The sequence below is a fragment of the Pipistrellus kuhlii genome, unplaced genomic scaffold (assembly GCF_014108245.1).
Source record: "Pipistrellus kuhlii isolate mPipKuh1 unplaced genomic scaffold, mPipKuh1.p scaffold_m20_p_17, whole genome shotgun sequence".
In the NCBI taxonomy this organism is placed as follows: Eukaryota; Metazoa; Chordata; class Mammalia; order Chiroptera; family Vespertilionidae; genus Pipistrellus; species Pipistrellus kuhlii.
Window position 1 is genome coordinate 3,445,820 of NW_023425482.1, and position 17,367 is coordinate 3,463,186.

Below are 17,367 nucleotides of genomic sequence, written 5' to 3' on the forward strand. Positions count from 1 at the left end.
CAGCCCCCAGAGCATGTAGTAAACCATCCTACACCCAGTAGACACTCCACATTTGCTGAGTTTAAATTAAACTTGGATGAGTTTTTGTGTTAAAATATAATCTAATTTTAAAAATTAAAATATGGTATGAAACGTTTTGTTCCTACATTAACCTATTAAACACTTATAATATTTTATAAATATCATTTGTACAAATACATTCAACATTATAGTTTGATTTATAAGAATAACCACACAGCCTGGGCTGATTTGCCTCAGTGGATCTCGGGTATGGTTCTGGTCAAGAGCGTATACCTTGGCTGCAGGCTCATTCCTTGGCCAGGTCGGGGTGGACACAGGAGGCAACAAGTCAATGTGTCTCTCTCACATCGATGTTTTTCTCTGTGTGTCTCTCCCCTTCCCTTTCAGGGGCACAGCCCCATAACAAAAATAAAATAAAAGCAACCGCACAAATGAGCAGAATGAGGTGTATCAATGACGGATTTCTGTCTCTTCCAACTGAGAGCCCAGACAGTGGAGACCTCACTCCTTGCCCTTACCTGGCAGCAAGACGGAGCTCTTCCTGAGAGGCTGTCCAAGGAGCCCTCCCCAAGCTGAGGTCATTCTCCAGAGGATCATCAAATGTGAAACTTCCCAGGGAGCAGCTGACAGGGTGTACATCTCCGCTCAGTGGCTGAGCATCCACCTATGAACCAGGAGGTCATGGTTGGATTCCCCATCAGGACTCATGCCCAGATTGGGGGCTCTGTCCACAGTGTGGGGCATGCAGGAGGCACCTGACAGATGATTCTCTCTCATCATTGATGTTTCTATCTCTCTCCCTTTTTCTCTGAAATCGATAAAAACATATATATTTTTTTAATTCCATTTACAATAACATCAAGCAAAAGAACATATTTAGGATTACATTTTACCCAAAAATGTGCAAAATTTATACTCTTAAAGCTAAAAAAGAAAAAATATTTTTGGCATCTCCCCTTGGCCACATAACAGACACATGCTCAAAACTGACTGATATCCCTCAGGCAAGCAGTAAAGAGGTCAGAAAAATGTCCGGCTCACAATGACTCAAGCCCTGTGACCAAGACTCATCTCTGATGCTCCTATTAGAACTGCAAAGCCTCAAAGTATCCCTAAAAGTTTTTCTTTGCAATATCAAACAAAAACAACCAAGCTACAAAGGGTAAGTAATTGACCTCAAAGCAAAATGTAAAACCTAAACCCATGGGAGCAAGAGAGAAGAGCCGCTTCTGGGGCAGATGAATGAGTATTGGGGACACAGACTGAGGACGGAACTGCAATTTCTGCAGCTCGTTGAGACTGTCCTGTTGCGACTGACATGAGAAATCCTGGGTTACTTTTTTTTTTTATTATCCCAATGCCTCACCGCGTCCCCAGAGACTTAGACTCAATTGCTGTGAGTCAGGCTGTCCGACCGTGGATTTGCACCCAGCCCGGGCTTTAGGGCGCAGCCTCACTCCTGGCCCTCTGGAAGAGCTGGCCCCAAACTCGGGGGACTGCTTGATCCGTTCCCTCCCTAGAATTTTCATACTTTGATTACCCTGGTCACGCCGGCCGGATTCTATCCTCCGGTGGACTCCAGGGAGGGCTAGCGCCCCATCCAGCCGCATGCAGGACGGATTGTGAAATGCCTTCTCAGAATCACCCTTTCGCCCCCAAATGGGGAGGAGAAGGGTTGCGGTGCAGAGCAAAATTGGAAGTGGGCAAAAAGCTGCCCAAGGGGCTGGACGAAGGCACCGCTGGGATTCGAACCCAGGATCTCCTGTTTACTAGACAGGCGCTTTAACCAACTAAGCCACGGCGCCGCCCGCACGGGTACCGCGAGAATCTATTCCCCATTAGTATATGCTCCAGCGGTGCACGCATGCGCACGAGTTCTGCCGCCGGCGGCGGGCGCATGCGTGGAGTATGCAAAAGCTGCTGAGGGGAGCAGAGGTGCATCGCGATCCCTGCGCCCGCGCGCAGTGGCTGGGCCCCGCGCTGCGTTCCCCTACGCTTCTCTGCAGTGTCCGCGTCCGGGTGGGAAGCCAAGCGGCTTCCTTCTGTGGGAGATGCTAGCGCAAGACATAGCCTTCGTTCGGCCCTGGCGCCCGAACTCCGCCGGGCTGTACCGCAGGCCAGTCCCCTTCCGCTCAGAAGGTCCGCGCCCCGCTATCGCGGCCGGACCGCACGCTCCCCGGCGCTGGGCGGGCGCACACCCCGAGGGGGGCCCGCGGCGACCGCGCTTCGGACCCGCGCGCTGCCGCCCTCGGCACCCGCGCGCTGCCGCCCTCCGCGGTGGCCGCCGCAGCCGCGCTCCGACCGCTGTTATCCTGGCGGCTCGTCTGCTCGCCCGCGGAGACCAGACCCACAGCTTCCATTGGGCCGCTTCTCTGGGACCCGGAGAGGGGAATATCCGGGGGCACTGGGATGGAGAGCTTCAAGGGACCCGGCTACTGCCCTTGGAGCACCAACACCGTTCACGGGTGCCACCAGGCTTCTTCTTGCCCAGTCTGGGTCCCCTTACTCAGACACATCAGCCACTGTGCCCCCGCCTTTGATCTACAACAAAACCATATACTGCTAATCCATTCACCCAGCCACTCAGGTGGGAAAGTCTCCTCCACAGAAATGTAAGTTTCTGCAAAAATATACGCACAGGAAGGTTCTCTCCAGTATTATTAGTAATAGCAAAGAAACGAGAAACGACCTAAATGCCCATCGCTGAGGACAGTGTTGGTGCACGTAGACCACCCATCCTCCACAGCGGAAAGAATACATCTATGCATGTCTTTTTGTGTCAGAAAACAGATTCTACTAGCAATAGGACTTCTCTTCAAAGGAGACCCGAATTGCTGAGAGACTGAATTTTGACATGTGTAAATAAATGGGTGACTGCTGACCAGCCACCAGGGTTGTGACTGAGGAGGGTATCACTAAGCCCAGAGAATGACCATCAGGTTATGGTGCTCCTGAGCAGAATTATAGGATGCCAGACAATGGGCACTAAATAAGTGAGTCCTGCAATTATGTTTTTTAAATGGACCAAGGAGCATCCGAATGATATTTGACATGTGAGCATGCGCAATGGGAAAGGGAGCCCTTTGTGTTTGGCAACTGAAACTTCACTTCTAAAGTAATTAGATTATGCATATTCTGTGGCAGCAGAAGGCATGCTGGGAATTGAAAGGTCTGGGGTGGAGAGTAAGAAGCATTCTGTGATAGAAATGCTCACCACCTGCCTCCCTAACAGACTTCCTCTGCTCTGGGCAGGCGGCCACCTGGGAGCATTAGACAGGGAGCCACCCACAGTCTCCTCCACAGAGGAGGCCCCACACATCTTCCTCTTCGTTTTACAAGCCCTTCCACAGGGGTTGCTAGTCCCAGCCCCCCAGGCCTGCTTTACAGGGCAACTCCAGAGCTCAGAATGGGAATCCCAGTGTGTCTGGATGAACGCTAGGACATAACGCTCATAAACAGCAAGAATGCTCCAGAAATTCACATGCACACTCGTTTTCCAAAAGGATCTCGGTTTATTCTGCCTGAAAACTAAAAGCATCCGATCCTGTTCAACAGGGTGTGTGTAGCGGAGGTTGGAACAGTGGTGGGAGCCCAGCGAGGGCATGGCTCTTGCCCCAGTGAGACAGGCCCACCCAGCCAGGGAAGGGCCCCAGAGAAAGGTCCTTGCAGCCTGGAACCTACAGGAGAGCTGGCCTGTGCTCCCGTCACTCCAAGGGCCCGTGGCCATCATTTATTGCCCAATCTGCCCGCCTTTGGGAGTGAGTCCTTCTTTTCCGATGATGATGAGGCCTCTGCTGACAAGCTGGCATCCATCCGGCAGAACACACATTTGGTGACTGTTTTAGAAAAGACGTCACTGTCGTAGGTGGAGAAAGGCTTTTCGCATACTTCACACTGACATGAAATGTTTAAAAATAATAGGAAAGAGGATGTTAGGGTAGGGGCATGCAGTGAGCGTTCCCTCGCCTTGGCCACCCACCGTGGGCTGGGTTCAGGAGAGCGCTGCCTCTCCTCTCGGGTTTCTATCCACTGAGAGAGAACCAGCACAGGCTTCTCCCTCTCTCCCCCCAGAAAGCTATGCAAGTGTTGCCGGGGGACCTGGGGGCAAGATGGCAAGCTGTTTGGCAGTGGAGACGACAGGGCTCTAACCCCAACCTCTGCTCTGTGCAAAGAACCATGGGCCAAGGGGATATCCTAATTCCTTAACATCAATTAAGGAATTGCGAATAAGCACAATTTCTGAACAGAAAGTTTCACTAGATGATGAGGTTGCTGAGCATCCTCCTCCACCCCAGAGGCTGTTTCTGGCCAAAGCACCCAGAGAACAGTCGATAGGGAGGCCCGCTCACTCACTACATCCGCTTCCCACAAACCAGTGAGCAGCACCGTGGGGCAGAGGTCTCTCGGGAGTTCCCATCACAACACAGGCCCCTGAGACAAGCCTGTGAGGTGGCATGCCCCTGCCCTGGCACCCCAAGCTCCTGGGCTTTACCACTCTTGCCTATTTCAGGATACAAAGCCTGCAGGAGGACAGACCAAGCCCTGTGTGGGACAGGCCCTCTGAGAAATCTGGCCTCTGAGAAAATCCAGCCTTTTTTAAAAATTAAATTTTCCTTATTCCACAGTATAATTTCTCATGGCCCAACCCCAGAATAACAGGGCTCAGAAGAGGCAGCTCCTGCTGGCAGGTGAAGGCCATGAGCCAGCACTGCTCTGTAGCTAGTCAGCTTCCAGGGCCTCAGGGCCAACATGGCCACCAAGGCCACGAGAACCTGCTGGACACAAAAACGAGGTTCATGTGGGTCCACCCCCCACTTCCCTACCCCGCCATGCTGGTCCTGAATTAGTCATTCCGGAAGCAGTGGCTCCCGGCCAGACAAGCCGAGGCGACCGTGGGATTCTAAGGGAAGGAGGACTCAAGAGGCCTCAGCCCCTTACAGTGGCAGCCAGGTGTCCGCTCCATGGTCCTAGTAGGGACAGGCCTGCTCTGCCCAGGGAGGACCTCTGTGGCCAGCCCTGGCTGCACCTGGTGAAGCCGAAGACATGCTCGCCCTACCATCGAGATCTTTCACCGAAGAAGCGGGCACCTGAGCCCTTTCCATGGCAACGGGGCACCGAGAGCCTGGCCACAGGGTCTGCGGCCGGAGTGTAGGAGGCTCAGGCAGCATCCAGCCGTGTGCCCAGTGCTCCCTCAGGCTCATTTCCCAGTCCCCTCCCTCCCTCCACTTCTCAGATAGTACCAGTCTCCACACTGGCTGTTCCCTCTGTTGGGAAGTTTTTCCCCTAAACACTTGCACATCTCACTCCCTCACCATCTTCAAGTCTTTGAACACATGTCGCCTTCTCAATGAGACCTATCCTGTCTACGCTTTGAGCAGCCTCCGGCACTCTCATTCCCCTTGCCTGGAATTTTTCTCCCAATTACTCAGCACCATGTGGCTCACTAAATACTTTATTTCTTTGTTTTTCTCCCCTTTTACAATTTAAGCTCCTTCAGGACAAGGATTTCAATCTGTTCATGGTTCCATCCCCAGTTACTGAATGTCTGGTTCAAAGAATAAATTAATTTGTAGTGGTAACTAATGAAAGCCTTCACTTGGCTTAATTTTATCCAGCACCAACCTGGTTCACGCTTAAGCCCAGGTTCTTTTTGCACTTGATTACCAAAGGAATTTGGTCAACTTCTTCAATATTCCACAGTCTCATGGTCCTATCCTAAAAACGTTAAAGAGAAAACCAGCGTCACAATGTGGGCTCTGTGGGCTGCGGGGGGCGGGGAGAGGGGGCAGGAGGTGCATCTCATCAGGTTTTGTGTGGAGAACCTTGGCCTGCAGAGGAGCAGAGTTCGGGGACCAACTGTCAGTTTCCCCAGCACCGTTCCAGCTTTGGCTCTGCAAGCCCCATAGCCCATGTTTCAGCAATGGGTGTGGAAGTAAAATATCTTTAATGCCAAGTGAGTATGCATAAATGATTCACCTTCCACAGGTCAATACCGTTTTCTACAATTTGCAGTTCACAATAATCATCCATCACTGTGATTCACTCTCAGTGATGCGACTTAAATATTCAACTTAACTGCATTGTAACTCTGAGTTTTTACAGTTTGCCTTTGATTCTACCTATGGATTATCTGTTGAGCTTTCAAGGTAGTGCTGAGAGAATTTTTAACACTGTGCCTATTGTGATCTGTTTTGTAAGAGTTAGGATAATGAAAAGGAGATCAAATACAAGACCAATGCCAGCATGACCCATGTCACCAGAAAAGGAAGCTACACAGTTGTGTTTAATGACAGACATGTAACACTGGGTTAGGGGCCCTGCACATCCTCCAGTACACCAAAAGGCTGCAGTTTGACACCAAAAAGTTGCGAGTTTGGTTCCCCGTCAGGGCACATACCTAGGATGCAGGTTCAGTCCTGATCAGGGCATATACCAGAAGCAACCAACCCAAGTTTCTCTCTCTCCCCCTCTTTTCTCTCTATTTAATTAAAAACAAACTTTAAAAAATCAATTAGCCCTGCCGTTTTTTGCTCAATAGTTAGACCATCAGCCCCAAAACTGAAGAGATAAGTGTTTGATTCACAATCAAGGGCCTGTACTTCAGTTGCAAGTTCAATCCCTGGCCCCAGTCTGGGCATGTACAGGAGGCAACCAATCTCTCTCTCTCCTTCTCTAACTCTATTTCCTTCTCTCTCTTCCTTCTCCCTCCCTCCCTTTCACTCTCTCTCTAAAAAAGCAAAAAAATAATAATGAAAAACATATCCTTGGGTGAGAATGAAAAGAAAACTGTCTTTTAACAAAACAATTAGACTGCAGAGTAACCAGAACAAAGCATACTGCACGTGTGCAGAAAATAACTGCAGGGGGGGGGGGGGGGGGGGGGGGTGGAGGAGATTGCTGGAGAGGAAAATGTGAAAAGCACATATGGTAACAATGTGGGATGAGACAGGCAAGTTCTAAATTATTCAAAAGTTCTTCATCTTCCACAAAAATACTAATGTGGTCAAAAAGAAATATAAGGCAGCTAATTAGAAAAGAAGTAAAATTATCTTATTTGAAGATTATATGACCTTGTATATAGTAAATCCTAAGGAATCTACTAAAAAGCTATTAGAACTAATAAACAAGCTTAGTAGGAGTGCAGGATATAAAATCAATACACAAAAATCAATTGTATTTTTATACACTTGCAATGAACAATCTTGCAATTGGACAATTTCATTTAGCTTCAAAATGCTTAGGAATAAATTTATGGATGAGGGCAATGGGGAGTGGGGAAAGGGCAGAGGGTGGGGTGGGAACCTGGTGGAGGAGAGCAATGGTGGGGGGGGAAAAGGAACATTTGTAATAATATGAACAATAAAAACTTATTTAAAAAATGCTTAGGAATAAATTTAACAAAAGAATTGCAAAACACACAGAATTAAAACTAAAGAAGACATAAATAAATAGAAAGACATCCCACGTTCAATGAATCAGAAAACTTAATATTGGTAAGATGGCAGTAGCCCCCAAAATGATCTCCAGATTCAACATAATCCCTATGAAAACCCCAGCTGACTTCTCTGCAGATATTCACTAAATATGATCCTAAAATTCATATGGAAATTCAAGGGACCTAGAATAGCCAAAACAATCTAGAACAAGAACTTTGTAACTATAAAGCTACAGTTATCAAGACAGGGTAACTCAGGCACAAGAAATAGAAACATAGGTCCATGGAGTAGAACTGAGAGCCCAAAATAACACCTCACATTTATTGTCAATTATTTTTTACTTGGTTTCCAAAACCGAAAACTAGAAAACTAGAAGACTTAGAAGTAAACATAGAGGTACATTTTTGTAACATTGGATTAGGCAGTGGTTTCTTAGATTTGACACCAAAACACAAGCAACAAAATACAAAATATATAGATAAGTTGGACTTCATCAAAATTTAAAATTTTTGTGCCTCTTTTCTTTTAAAAATATATTTTACTGATTTTTTACAGAGAGGAAGGGAGAGAGAGAGAGAGCTAGAAACGTCGATGAGAGAGAAACCTCAACCAGCTGCCTCTTGCGCACCCCCTACCGGGGATGTGCCCGCAATCAATGCACATGCCCTTGGCCGGAATCGAACCCGAGACCTTTCAGCACAACCGGCTTTGGCTGTGCCTCTTTTTTTTGTTAATACTTTTTTGACTAATGATTACATGATACAATTTCCACTATTCAGCATTTTATATAAAGCCAGATACAATATTTCAAATGAAAGAATATGTGTCAAACTGTCTGCAAAGTTTACTTGCCATTATGAAGCCTTATCTTAAAAATACCTTCAGGCTGAAACCGGTTTGGCTCAGTGGATAGAGCTTGGGGACTGAAAGGTCCCAGGTTCGATTCCGGTCAAGGGCATGTACTTGGTTGCAGGCGCATCACCAGTAGGGAGTGTGCAAGAGGCAGCTGATCGATGATTCTCTCATTGATGTTTCTAACTCTCTATCCCTCTCTCTTCCTCTCTGTAAAAAATCAATAAAATGTTTTTTAAAAAAATACCTTCAGGAAAATAATTCAGATATGGCACCAAAAGCACAGAAACAAAATCAAAAATAAATAACTGGGTCTATATCAAACTAAAAAGCTTCTGCATAGCAAAAGAAATAGCCTACCCTGGCTGGTGTGCTCAGTGGGTGGAGCACTGGCCTGCACACCAAAGGGTCTCGGTTCAATTCTACTAAATGGCATTTACCTCAGTTTGCTCTCCATCCTCTCTGGTTGGGCTCCCTTGGAAGGCAATAGATCGATGTGTCTCTCTCCTCTCTTTCTCTTCCTCTTTTTCTCTCTCTCCTTCCCTCTCCCACTTCCTCCCTCCTTTCCACTCTATCTGAAAAGCAATGAAAAAAAAATCCTCATGCAAGGATTAGCAAAACAGAACCAAAAAAGAAACAATAAAATGAAAAGGAGGCCTGTGGACTGGGAGAAAATAATTGCAAACTGTATATCTGATAAGGGGTTAATATCCAAAATGCATAAACAACTCATACAAGTCAATAACAGAAGAACAAAAATTCCAATTAAAAAATGGGTAGAGGAATTGAATAGACATTTTGCCAAAGAAGACATACAAATGGCCAACAGGTACATGAAAAGGAAAGGCTGTCACCAAAATGATAAGAGATAAGTGCCATGAGGATGTGGAGAAAAGGGAACCCTTGTGCACTCTTGGTGAAAATGTACATTGATACAGTCACCATGGAAAACAATATGGAGGTTCCTCAAAAAATAAAAAATAGAACCACCATTTTACCCAGCAATCCCCTTTTCTGAGTATATTCCCAAAGAAAATGAAAACAAGATCCCAAAGAGATCCCTGCACTTCCATGTTCATTACCACATCATTCACAATAGGCATGATATGGGAACATATCTGGGCTATTGTGTTTGTCAACAGATGAATGGATAAAGAAGAGGTGATATGTAGATACAATGAAATATTGTTCAGCCATGAGAAAGAAGAAAATTCTGCCATTTGCGACAACATGAACAGACCTTGGGAGTATAATGCTAAGTGACAAAAGTCAGACCGAGAAAGACAAATCCCTAGAAACAGAGAGTAGAGCAGTGTTTACCAGGGGTTGGGGATAGAAGCTACAGGAGATGTTGGGCCCTAGCTGGCTTGGCTCCATGGATAGAGCGTTGGCCTGTGGACTGAAAACTCCCAGGTTCAATTCCTGATCAGTGCACATGCCTGGGTTGTGGGCTTGACCCCCAGTGGGGAGTGTGCAGAAGACAGCCAATCAATGATTCTCTCTCATCATTGATGTTTCTATGTCTCTCCCTCTCCCTTCTTCTCTGAAGTCAATAAAAATATATTGAAAAAGAAAAGAAGAACTAGGAGATGTTGGTCAAAGGATACTAACTTCCAGTTATAAAATGAATAATGTTGGGTAATCTATAATAACTTGATAAGAGTATAAAACATAAATGTTCTCATCACAAAAAAGAAATGGTAATTATGTAACATGAAGGAGGTGTTAGCTAAGGCTATGATGGTTATTATTTAACAATATATAAGTGTATTAAATCAACAGATTGTACACCACAAACGTATACAATGTGATATATCAATTATATATCAATAAAGCTGAAATAAATAAATACAGTTAATTAATCCTATTCTATTTACATTCTCTTTTTTATAAAGTCTTATATATATGTATCTTAAGAATATTCAGCCTGGCTGATGTGGTTCAATAGTTGAGCATTGACCTATGAAACAGGAGGTCAGAGTTCCATTCCAGGTCAGGGTGCATGCAGGGGTTGCCGACTCCATCCCCAATATGGAACATGCAGGAGGCAGCCGATCAATGATTCTCTCTCATCACTGGTTTCTATCTCCTCTTCTCCTTCTCTCTTCCTCTCTAATAAATACTTTTTAAACTTCTAAATAAATTGCTGTATCAGAGGACAAAAACATTATAAAATATTTTGTATTTTTCTTAAACATATTTGTTTAATTAGTCCTACTATTAATTACTACTAATTATTGCTGTTAACTAGTCCTATTGTTGCTTTGTTTAAAGAACAGCATTTATGTAACAGAAAAGTAAAACATAGAGAATAAAACAATTTCAAATAAACACTCATTTTTCATATTTTGTTTTAATTTTTACTTTTTCCACTTTACTGAGTTATAACTGACAATCATTTTTCATGGTTTCCTTTGTTTCTTTCTTTCTTTGTCCTTTTAATCCTCGGCCGAGGATATTTTTCCATTGTTCTCTTACAGCAATTTTTAAAAATGTGTTTTTATTGATTTCAGAGAGAAAAGAAGGGAGAGGAAGAGAAAGATAGAATGAGAGAGAATCATTGATTGGCTGTCTCCTGCATGTCTTTCTGGGAATCGAACCCATAGCCTGTGCCCTGACCTGGAATTAAACCATGGCCTCCTGGTTCCTGGGTCAACACTCAACTACTGAGCAACACTGGCCAGGCTCCATTATTTTTGCAAAAGAGAGTGAAAGGGAAGGAGGGGGGAGAGAGAAAAGAAGAAACATCAATGTGAGAGAGACACATTGATTGGTTGACCCTGAATGACCCCTGACCAGGGCTCAGATTAAACCTGCAACCCAGATAGGTGCCCTTGACTGGAAATCAAACCAAACCCTCAATCCTTTGGTGTGTGGACTGACACTCTAACCACTGAGCAATACAGGACAGGGCATTTTCATGTTTTTATTTTATATAATAAAAGCCTAATATGTTGAGTGTATGGTTGTCTGGTCGGCCATTCAACCAACCAAAGCATAATATGCAAATGATATGCTAAGCCCCAATGTGCACTGACCACCAGGTGCAGACGTTCCAACCAGCAGGTTAGCTTGCTGCTGGGGTCCAGCCGATCTGGGACTGAGAGAGATGGGCTGGACACACACTGGAGCCCTCCCGAGGTCCCTCCCCGGCTGGCCAACTTCTTGTGTCCCTCTTTGGCCCCGATAAATGCACCAGTGGTGTGGTCCCTTAGCTTGGCCTGCATCCTCTCGCAATCTGGGAACCCTCAGGAGATGACAAGAGAGCCAGTTTCGGCCTGATCCTGCAGGCCAGGCCTTTAGTATGAAAATAATAACACACAGCTGGGTGTGGCTGGTATGGCTCAGTTGGTTAGCCACTGGTGTGGCTCAGTTGGTCGGGACATGCACCGAAAGGTTGCTGGTTTGATTCCCAGTAGGAGAAATGCCTGGGTTAGGGTGCAATCCCGGGTAGTGGGTGTGTATTCTCACATTGATATATCTCCCTCTCTAAAATGAATTTATAAAAAAATTTTTTTTAAATAAAATTAAGAAATGACACATATGGTTTTTCTGTCAGATGTGGCAGTATCCTGGGTTGGCTCCCAACTAAGTTAGTAATGGTAGGCGAGTCTTGTCCTCAGTCTCATAGATCTACCAACTCTCAGCTTAGAAAATGATGTCTCTGGTCCTCCTGGGCTAGTCACTATGGGCCACTGAAAGGGAATCCAGGGCGTAGTGTGGTAGGGAGGGAAGACCCACCTGGGACCTCAGGGTGACCTCTGCTCCTGTCCACAGCTGACGCCTTCCCCTCCAAGGCCTCTTGTACTCACCAGTCTGGCCAGGCCCTTGTTCCAATAAGACTCAAATGCCAGTGGTACAGACACAGAAATACCTGGCAACTCCCCACATGAGGGACAGAGGGACCCCCTTTCCCTGTACACGCGGCTCCCTGGAGGGGACGGCCTGGCCAGGTATGGCCCTCAAACTGAGCCTGCCCAGCAATTTTACTTGACAACAGCGCTTCTGCTAATCACAGATGTAATGGAGATTTTAAGTCACTCAAAGAGTGGCCACCTTTACCTTTGAAGCAGACAGGACCCATTTCTTGTTGTTGCTAATGGCAACATCCATCACCCAGTCATTATGGCCCTGAGGAAAACAGAATTTTAACAAGGATCCAGAGGAAAGGTTTCGTAGAACAACAAAAACAACACAAAAAAGTGAAGAACCCAATGCTGCTTACATATAAGAGTAACTACTAGTAATTGTGCTTCCCTGGTTTCGCCAAGGACATTTAAGGTAGAACACAGAATGCAAAGGCTTGTGGTACACATGTGTGTCTTCTTTGTTTTCTTTATTTTTATAGAGAGAAGGAGGGAGAGAGATAGAGATAGACACATCAATGAGAGATGATCATCGTTGATTGGCTGCTTCCTGCACACCCCCTACTGGGGACTGAGCCAAAAGCAGAGGCCTGTTCTCTGACCAGAGATGGAATCCGTGACCTCTTGGTGCAGGGGTGATGCTCACCCACTGAGCCACACAGGCTGGGCCTTCGTGCGTGTTTTAAAAACAGGGCAGGAAAAGAGTTGCTGTATTCCCAGCTGGTGCCAGAGCACCTCTTGCAGGCTTTTGCTTTCTGTGTTCTAGGCCCTCGAACCTAGGGAATGCTACTCACAGGTCCAACTGGCGAGAGGGCTTTTAGCTTCAAATGACTACAAGCTTAGGCAAGTGGGGGATAGTTTTCCTCAGATACAAAGGAGCTCAGAGGAGATGGACACCATTGCTGGCCAGACATTTGATGACGTCAGGGCTCTGTGTTCGCAGCCTTGTCACTCTTTGGCCTTTCTCTTGTGCAAAGAGGTGGACAGTGAGGCAACGTGGTTTGGAAGGAGGACAGGAAACCAGAGAGAAGGTTAAACTGATGTGCATAACAAAAGGGCAAGAGTTTGAGGGTGGAAGGAGAGAGAGAGAGAGAGAAGAAAAGTGAGTAGAACAAATGAACAGGAGGACAAAAGGACTTAATTTTAAGCACAGGGCAGTTGAACATGCAATTTTTAGCCATTTATTTGCTGTGATGTAAACTCCTTTTGCCCCTTGAAATGCTTGGAGAGGAAAGCTCAGACAGACCAGGCTTGGGAGACTGAATGCTGTGGTGGTCAAGGGGATATCATCTACATTTGGTCACAGGGAACAGAGAGACCAAGACTGATGGATGCAAGCATTCCCAGGCAAAGGTCCAGGCAATCATAGGATCAGGGAAGGTGCAGACATTTTAGGGTGGAACAGCGGCAGTGAAGGGGTCGGTCCTGGGACCACCTGACCTCTGGATTCTGGCCATGTTGGATAACCCATGCCCTTGTTATAGAGCTACTTTGAGTGGAGTCTTCTCTAACTTGCAGCCAAAAGCACCCGGTTGATGCCCTCCATTTTGGAGCCCACAGCTTTCTGTGCGCGCCTCACTGTGGCATTCAGCCTTCTGCACAGTAATTGCTCTTGTTCTTAAACACTTTTCCATCTCTGAGCTTCTGCATTTGCTTTTCCATCTGCATGAAATCCCCTCCCTCAAGAGCCTTACTCTTCTAGTCCTTCATCGCCATCTGATTCTCAGCTCCAAGGCCACCTTCTCCATCAGGCCCTCCCTCCCCACCCACCGACTTGTCCCTGCCGTCCGTTTCTAATAGCACATCGCCCGCTGTGGTTTCTCCATTTCACTCACACTGTTGATGATTTGCTTGTCCTTCCCCACAGGGGTATCAGCTCCAAGGGTGACATCTAGGTCTGCTTTCCCCCAGCACCCACCACCCCACATGGAATGACCAAGGAACAGAGCTCAGATGCTCTATCCGATGCTGGCATTGGTACCTTCAAGGAGAGCTTCCGATAGCCTTCTCCTACATCCCAAAGAGCCACAGTCTTGTCGAACCCTCCAGACACGAGAAAAGATGCTGCAACACAAAATGAGAGTCTCAAGAGGTCATCTTCCCCAGCCAGCGGCTTCCTCCTGTGGGCGGTCCCAGCGGGCCTGCGGCTGCGTCAGTGAGGCGCCCCGTGGCTCACTCTGAGGACCCTCTGACCCCTTCCTGACTGTGCAACCCCAATTACAGTTGATTCTCATTACTAATGCTAGTTACATTCTGTCAAGTCAGGGCAAACACTGAATTAGCAAATACGGAACCACTGTTCTTAAGGAAAATACAGGGTTATGTTCCTGTGAGCCTCCGGTCACATTTCCTTAACTGATCGACATATAACCTGTTTTATGTCGGTTTCTGTTTAAAGACACCTTATCTGTTATATATTGTTTATTCACTATAATTCATGGCCATCAGTTCTGTAGCTCTTGCCCAAACAAAGCTTCTGTATTTGTGTGTTTTCCCGTAAAGCATATCACAGCCTTGTCTCACTCAGGAACACTGGACAGCACTGCAACCCTGGACTAGGGGTGCGGCTTCAACAGCAACTCACCAACTCAGCTCACATTGTGAAACGTGGCACTAAATGGACCACAGAAAGTGCACGTTATGATAAGAGAGATGAAGCAAGAAGGCAGTGAGTCGCCTTATTCAACTTCAGTGGGGCTGCATGCACAGGCTAACTCAAGCTCCCTGCTGCAATTCACATACCCACGAGAGACCACAAAAGTGCCCTGAGTATTGACTTTAGGGTTGCAAATTAATTTCAGCCTGCAATTTACAAATATGGAACCTGCAAATAGAAGCGATTTTCTGGGCAACCCTGAACCCAATAAAGCCAAGGGCAGAAACTGGCAGGCACCTCATAGTGGGGTCTGACTTACACAGAGGCTGCTTCTGAAGAGGAAAAGTTATTCAGAAAAACCCCTGCATTCCTCAAGTCATACTGTGATTGTGTGGGTACTGCCTGGGTGTTCCCCACACACACACTCCATGAGGATGGAGGAGTTTAACCTTTGGCCCCTAGGTATGGGGAGCAGTCACTCCCCCACTGCCATGGCAGCTTATTGTCATTGCCCTTCATCTGGAAATAGCTTCCCAATTCCCCTCACCTGTTATCAGTCCCTCTGCTTCAGAGTGTACTGACCTTAACCTCTTTACTTGGAGAAGGACAAGTCACTCAGACCAGGCCAATGAGTACCTTTCATCCCCTACTAAAGTGATTGGTTCAGAGATGGGCATGTGACCCATGCTGAGCCAATAGGAGTCTTCCATGGGACTCGTGCTGGGGCCATCAGAGGGAGCTTCTTTCTCTAGGAGTGCCAGCAGCCAGAACCACTGTTGGCTTGAACTACCAGGGGCCACTTTGCCTATTTGGGGGAAATACCAATACAAGGAAGAAGCTGATCTAAGTAGAGGAGTTGGCTCCCTGGCAACACAGGCTGAGTGTCTGGACCCGGCCACATCTCAAGTGAGACCTGACCCGGGACTTGCCCATTGCAGGAGTTAATTTCTTTTGCTACTTATACTACATCGAACTGAGTTTCTGTCACTTAAAAACTATGTCTATGAATCTCTCTCTTGCCTTTTTTTTTGTGTTCTCATGGAAAAGAAATCCACCCTCACTGCCAGCAGCATTGAAAGTCAGCTCTGTGCTGAGGAGAGTTCATGTGGATGAAACATGAGGTACTCTGCCCAGCATTCCCACGGGTGCAGAATACTCCTAAGTGTGGATTACTTACAGTCTCTGGCAAATTGGCAGGAACTCACAGAACCTTCATGGCCGTGCATCAGAGTTGCACAGGCTCCATGGTTTCGAAACTCCCCTGTATGGATGTTCCATATTTTTAAGCTTTTATCCCAAGAACTTGTACACAGGAAATGGCCGCTGAAGGTAAAACAGCAGCTTGAGATCGCATTGGTATGTGCCCTGGAACAGATGGAAGGGTGCACATGTTGGCACTCGGCTCCTACAAAGTCTGATGACCCACCCTCATGGGGGGAGGGGGAAGGGAGAGAGCCTTGGAGCTGATGCCCTGTGACCCATGGACTTCATTCCTGCCTACTATGGTCCAGACAGTAATTGCTCCGACGACGTCTCACTGTCCCAGGATTTCTCAGTCATAGCGATACTGAGTTTTGTACTGAATAACTCATTGTGAGAGGGAACTGATTTGCACATTGTGATATGTTGGGTGCCATTCTTGGGCTCCACCCACTAGATGCCAGTAGCTCTCATACCTACTTGTGACAACCAACACTGCAGACACTGCCAAGTGTCCACTGGGATGCAAACTGCCCCTGCAGAGAACACTGCACCATCCAGAGCAGCTTGAGGCTTGAGGAGAGACAGCAGCTGGAACAGCTGTCCGGATGATTAATGGACTCACAGCCCTTCAGGCCTGGGTGCTGGATCACATGCCTCCCCTGCTCAGTCTCCAGCTCCTCTCTCTCCAGGACATGGAGCCTGGCTAGTCTCCCCAACCTCCCTACCCCCTCCTCTTTACCTCAGCTGCTCACTCTCTTTCTTTCTCCCTCTCTTTGTCTGTCTTCAGTGTCATTAAAGCATATTTTAATGTTGTACTTTTATTTACTGTAGTTTTGGCTTATCCATTCTCAATCTTTAAATGTCTTCTTGTTTTAGAAAAAAAAAAATCTGAGCATTTTGCTACTTCTTTTTGTTGTTTGTCATCCTCAAAGTATTATCCACATGATTCTCATCTCCTGTTATAGACAGAGTTTTCAAGCAAATCTATGAACATAAATGAGCATCTCTTAGTTGCCCGGGTCATAAAACCAATCCGTTTACCTGAGGAAAGGGTTGGACAAAACTGTTTTCTAGTGCTCAGGTCAGAGTTTTGGACTCTGTCTCGCTTCTTTGAAATGCACACACTGAGCAAGATCCATGTGGTGGTGGGGGGGTGGGTAGGAGTCAACTTCCCAGGGGCGTCCAGGGTAAAACCTTCCAGATTCCTGTACCTGAGCTGAGAACCATTTTGACATCCAGACACTCTCGTTGGGGTTTAAACCTGGAGATGGAAAACAAAGGCCCCCCCAGAACCTGGACACTGTCGTTGGAGTTCAGACCAGGGCCATCTCTCTTTTCCAGGATGGGTTCTCATTTCAAACAAATTCCACTTCTCACAAAAGACCGTTTTTCT

The 17,367-nt window shown here is 46.6% G+C and overlaps 1 protein-coding gene and 1 non-coding gene across 2 annotated transcripts in view; both read right to left on the reverse strand.

Moving 5' to 3' along the window:
• Positions 1–1,752: 1,752 nt before the first annotated feature.
• Positions 1,753–1,826, reverse strand: TRNAT-AGU. The gene has a single exon. It is a non-coding gene; the product is annotated as a tRNA-Thr (tRNA).
• A 327-nt stretch (positions 1,827–2,153) lies between these two features.
• Positions 2,154–17,367, reverse strand: part of WDR88 (WD repeat domain 88) — a 34,138-nt gene continuing 18,924 nt past the window's right edge. Inside the window, exons 7-12 of the mRNA XM_036441220.2 lie at positions 15,949–16,136; positions 14,157–14,239; positions 12,372–12,440; positions 5,644–5,736; positions 3,772–3,915; positions 2,154–2,393 (exon numbers count right to left, since the gene is read on the reverse strand). Of these exons, the coding sequence (XP_036297113.1) occupies positions 2,154–2,393; positions 3,772–3,915; positions 5,644–5,736; positions 12,372–12,440; positions 14,157–14,239; positions 15,949–16,136 (817 nt within the window). The remainder of the gene's footprint in view (positions 2,394–3,771; positions 3,916–5,643; positions 5,737–12,371; positions 12,441–14,156; positions 14,240–15,948; positions 16,137–17,367) is intronic.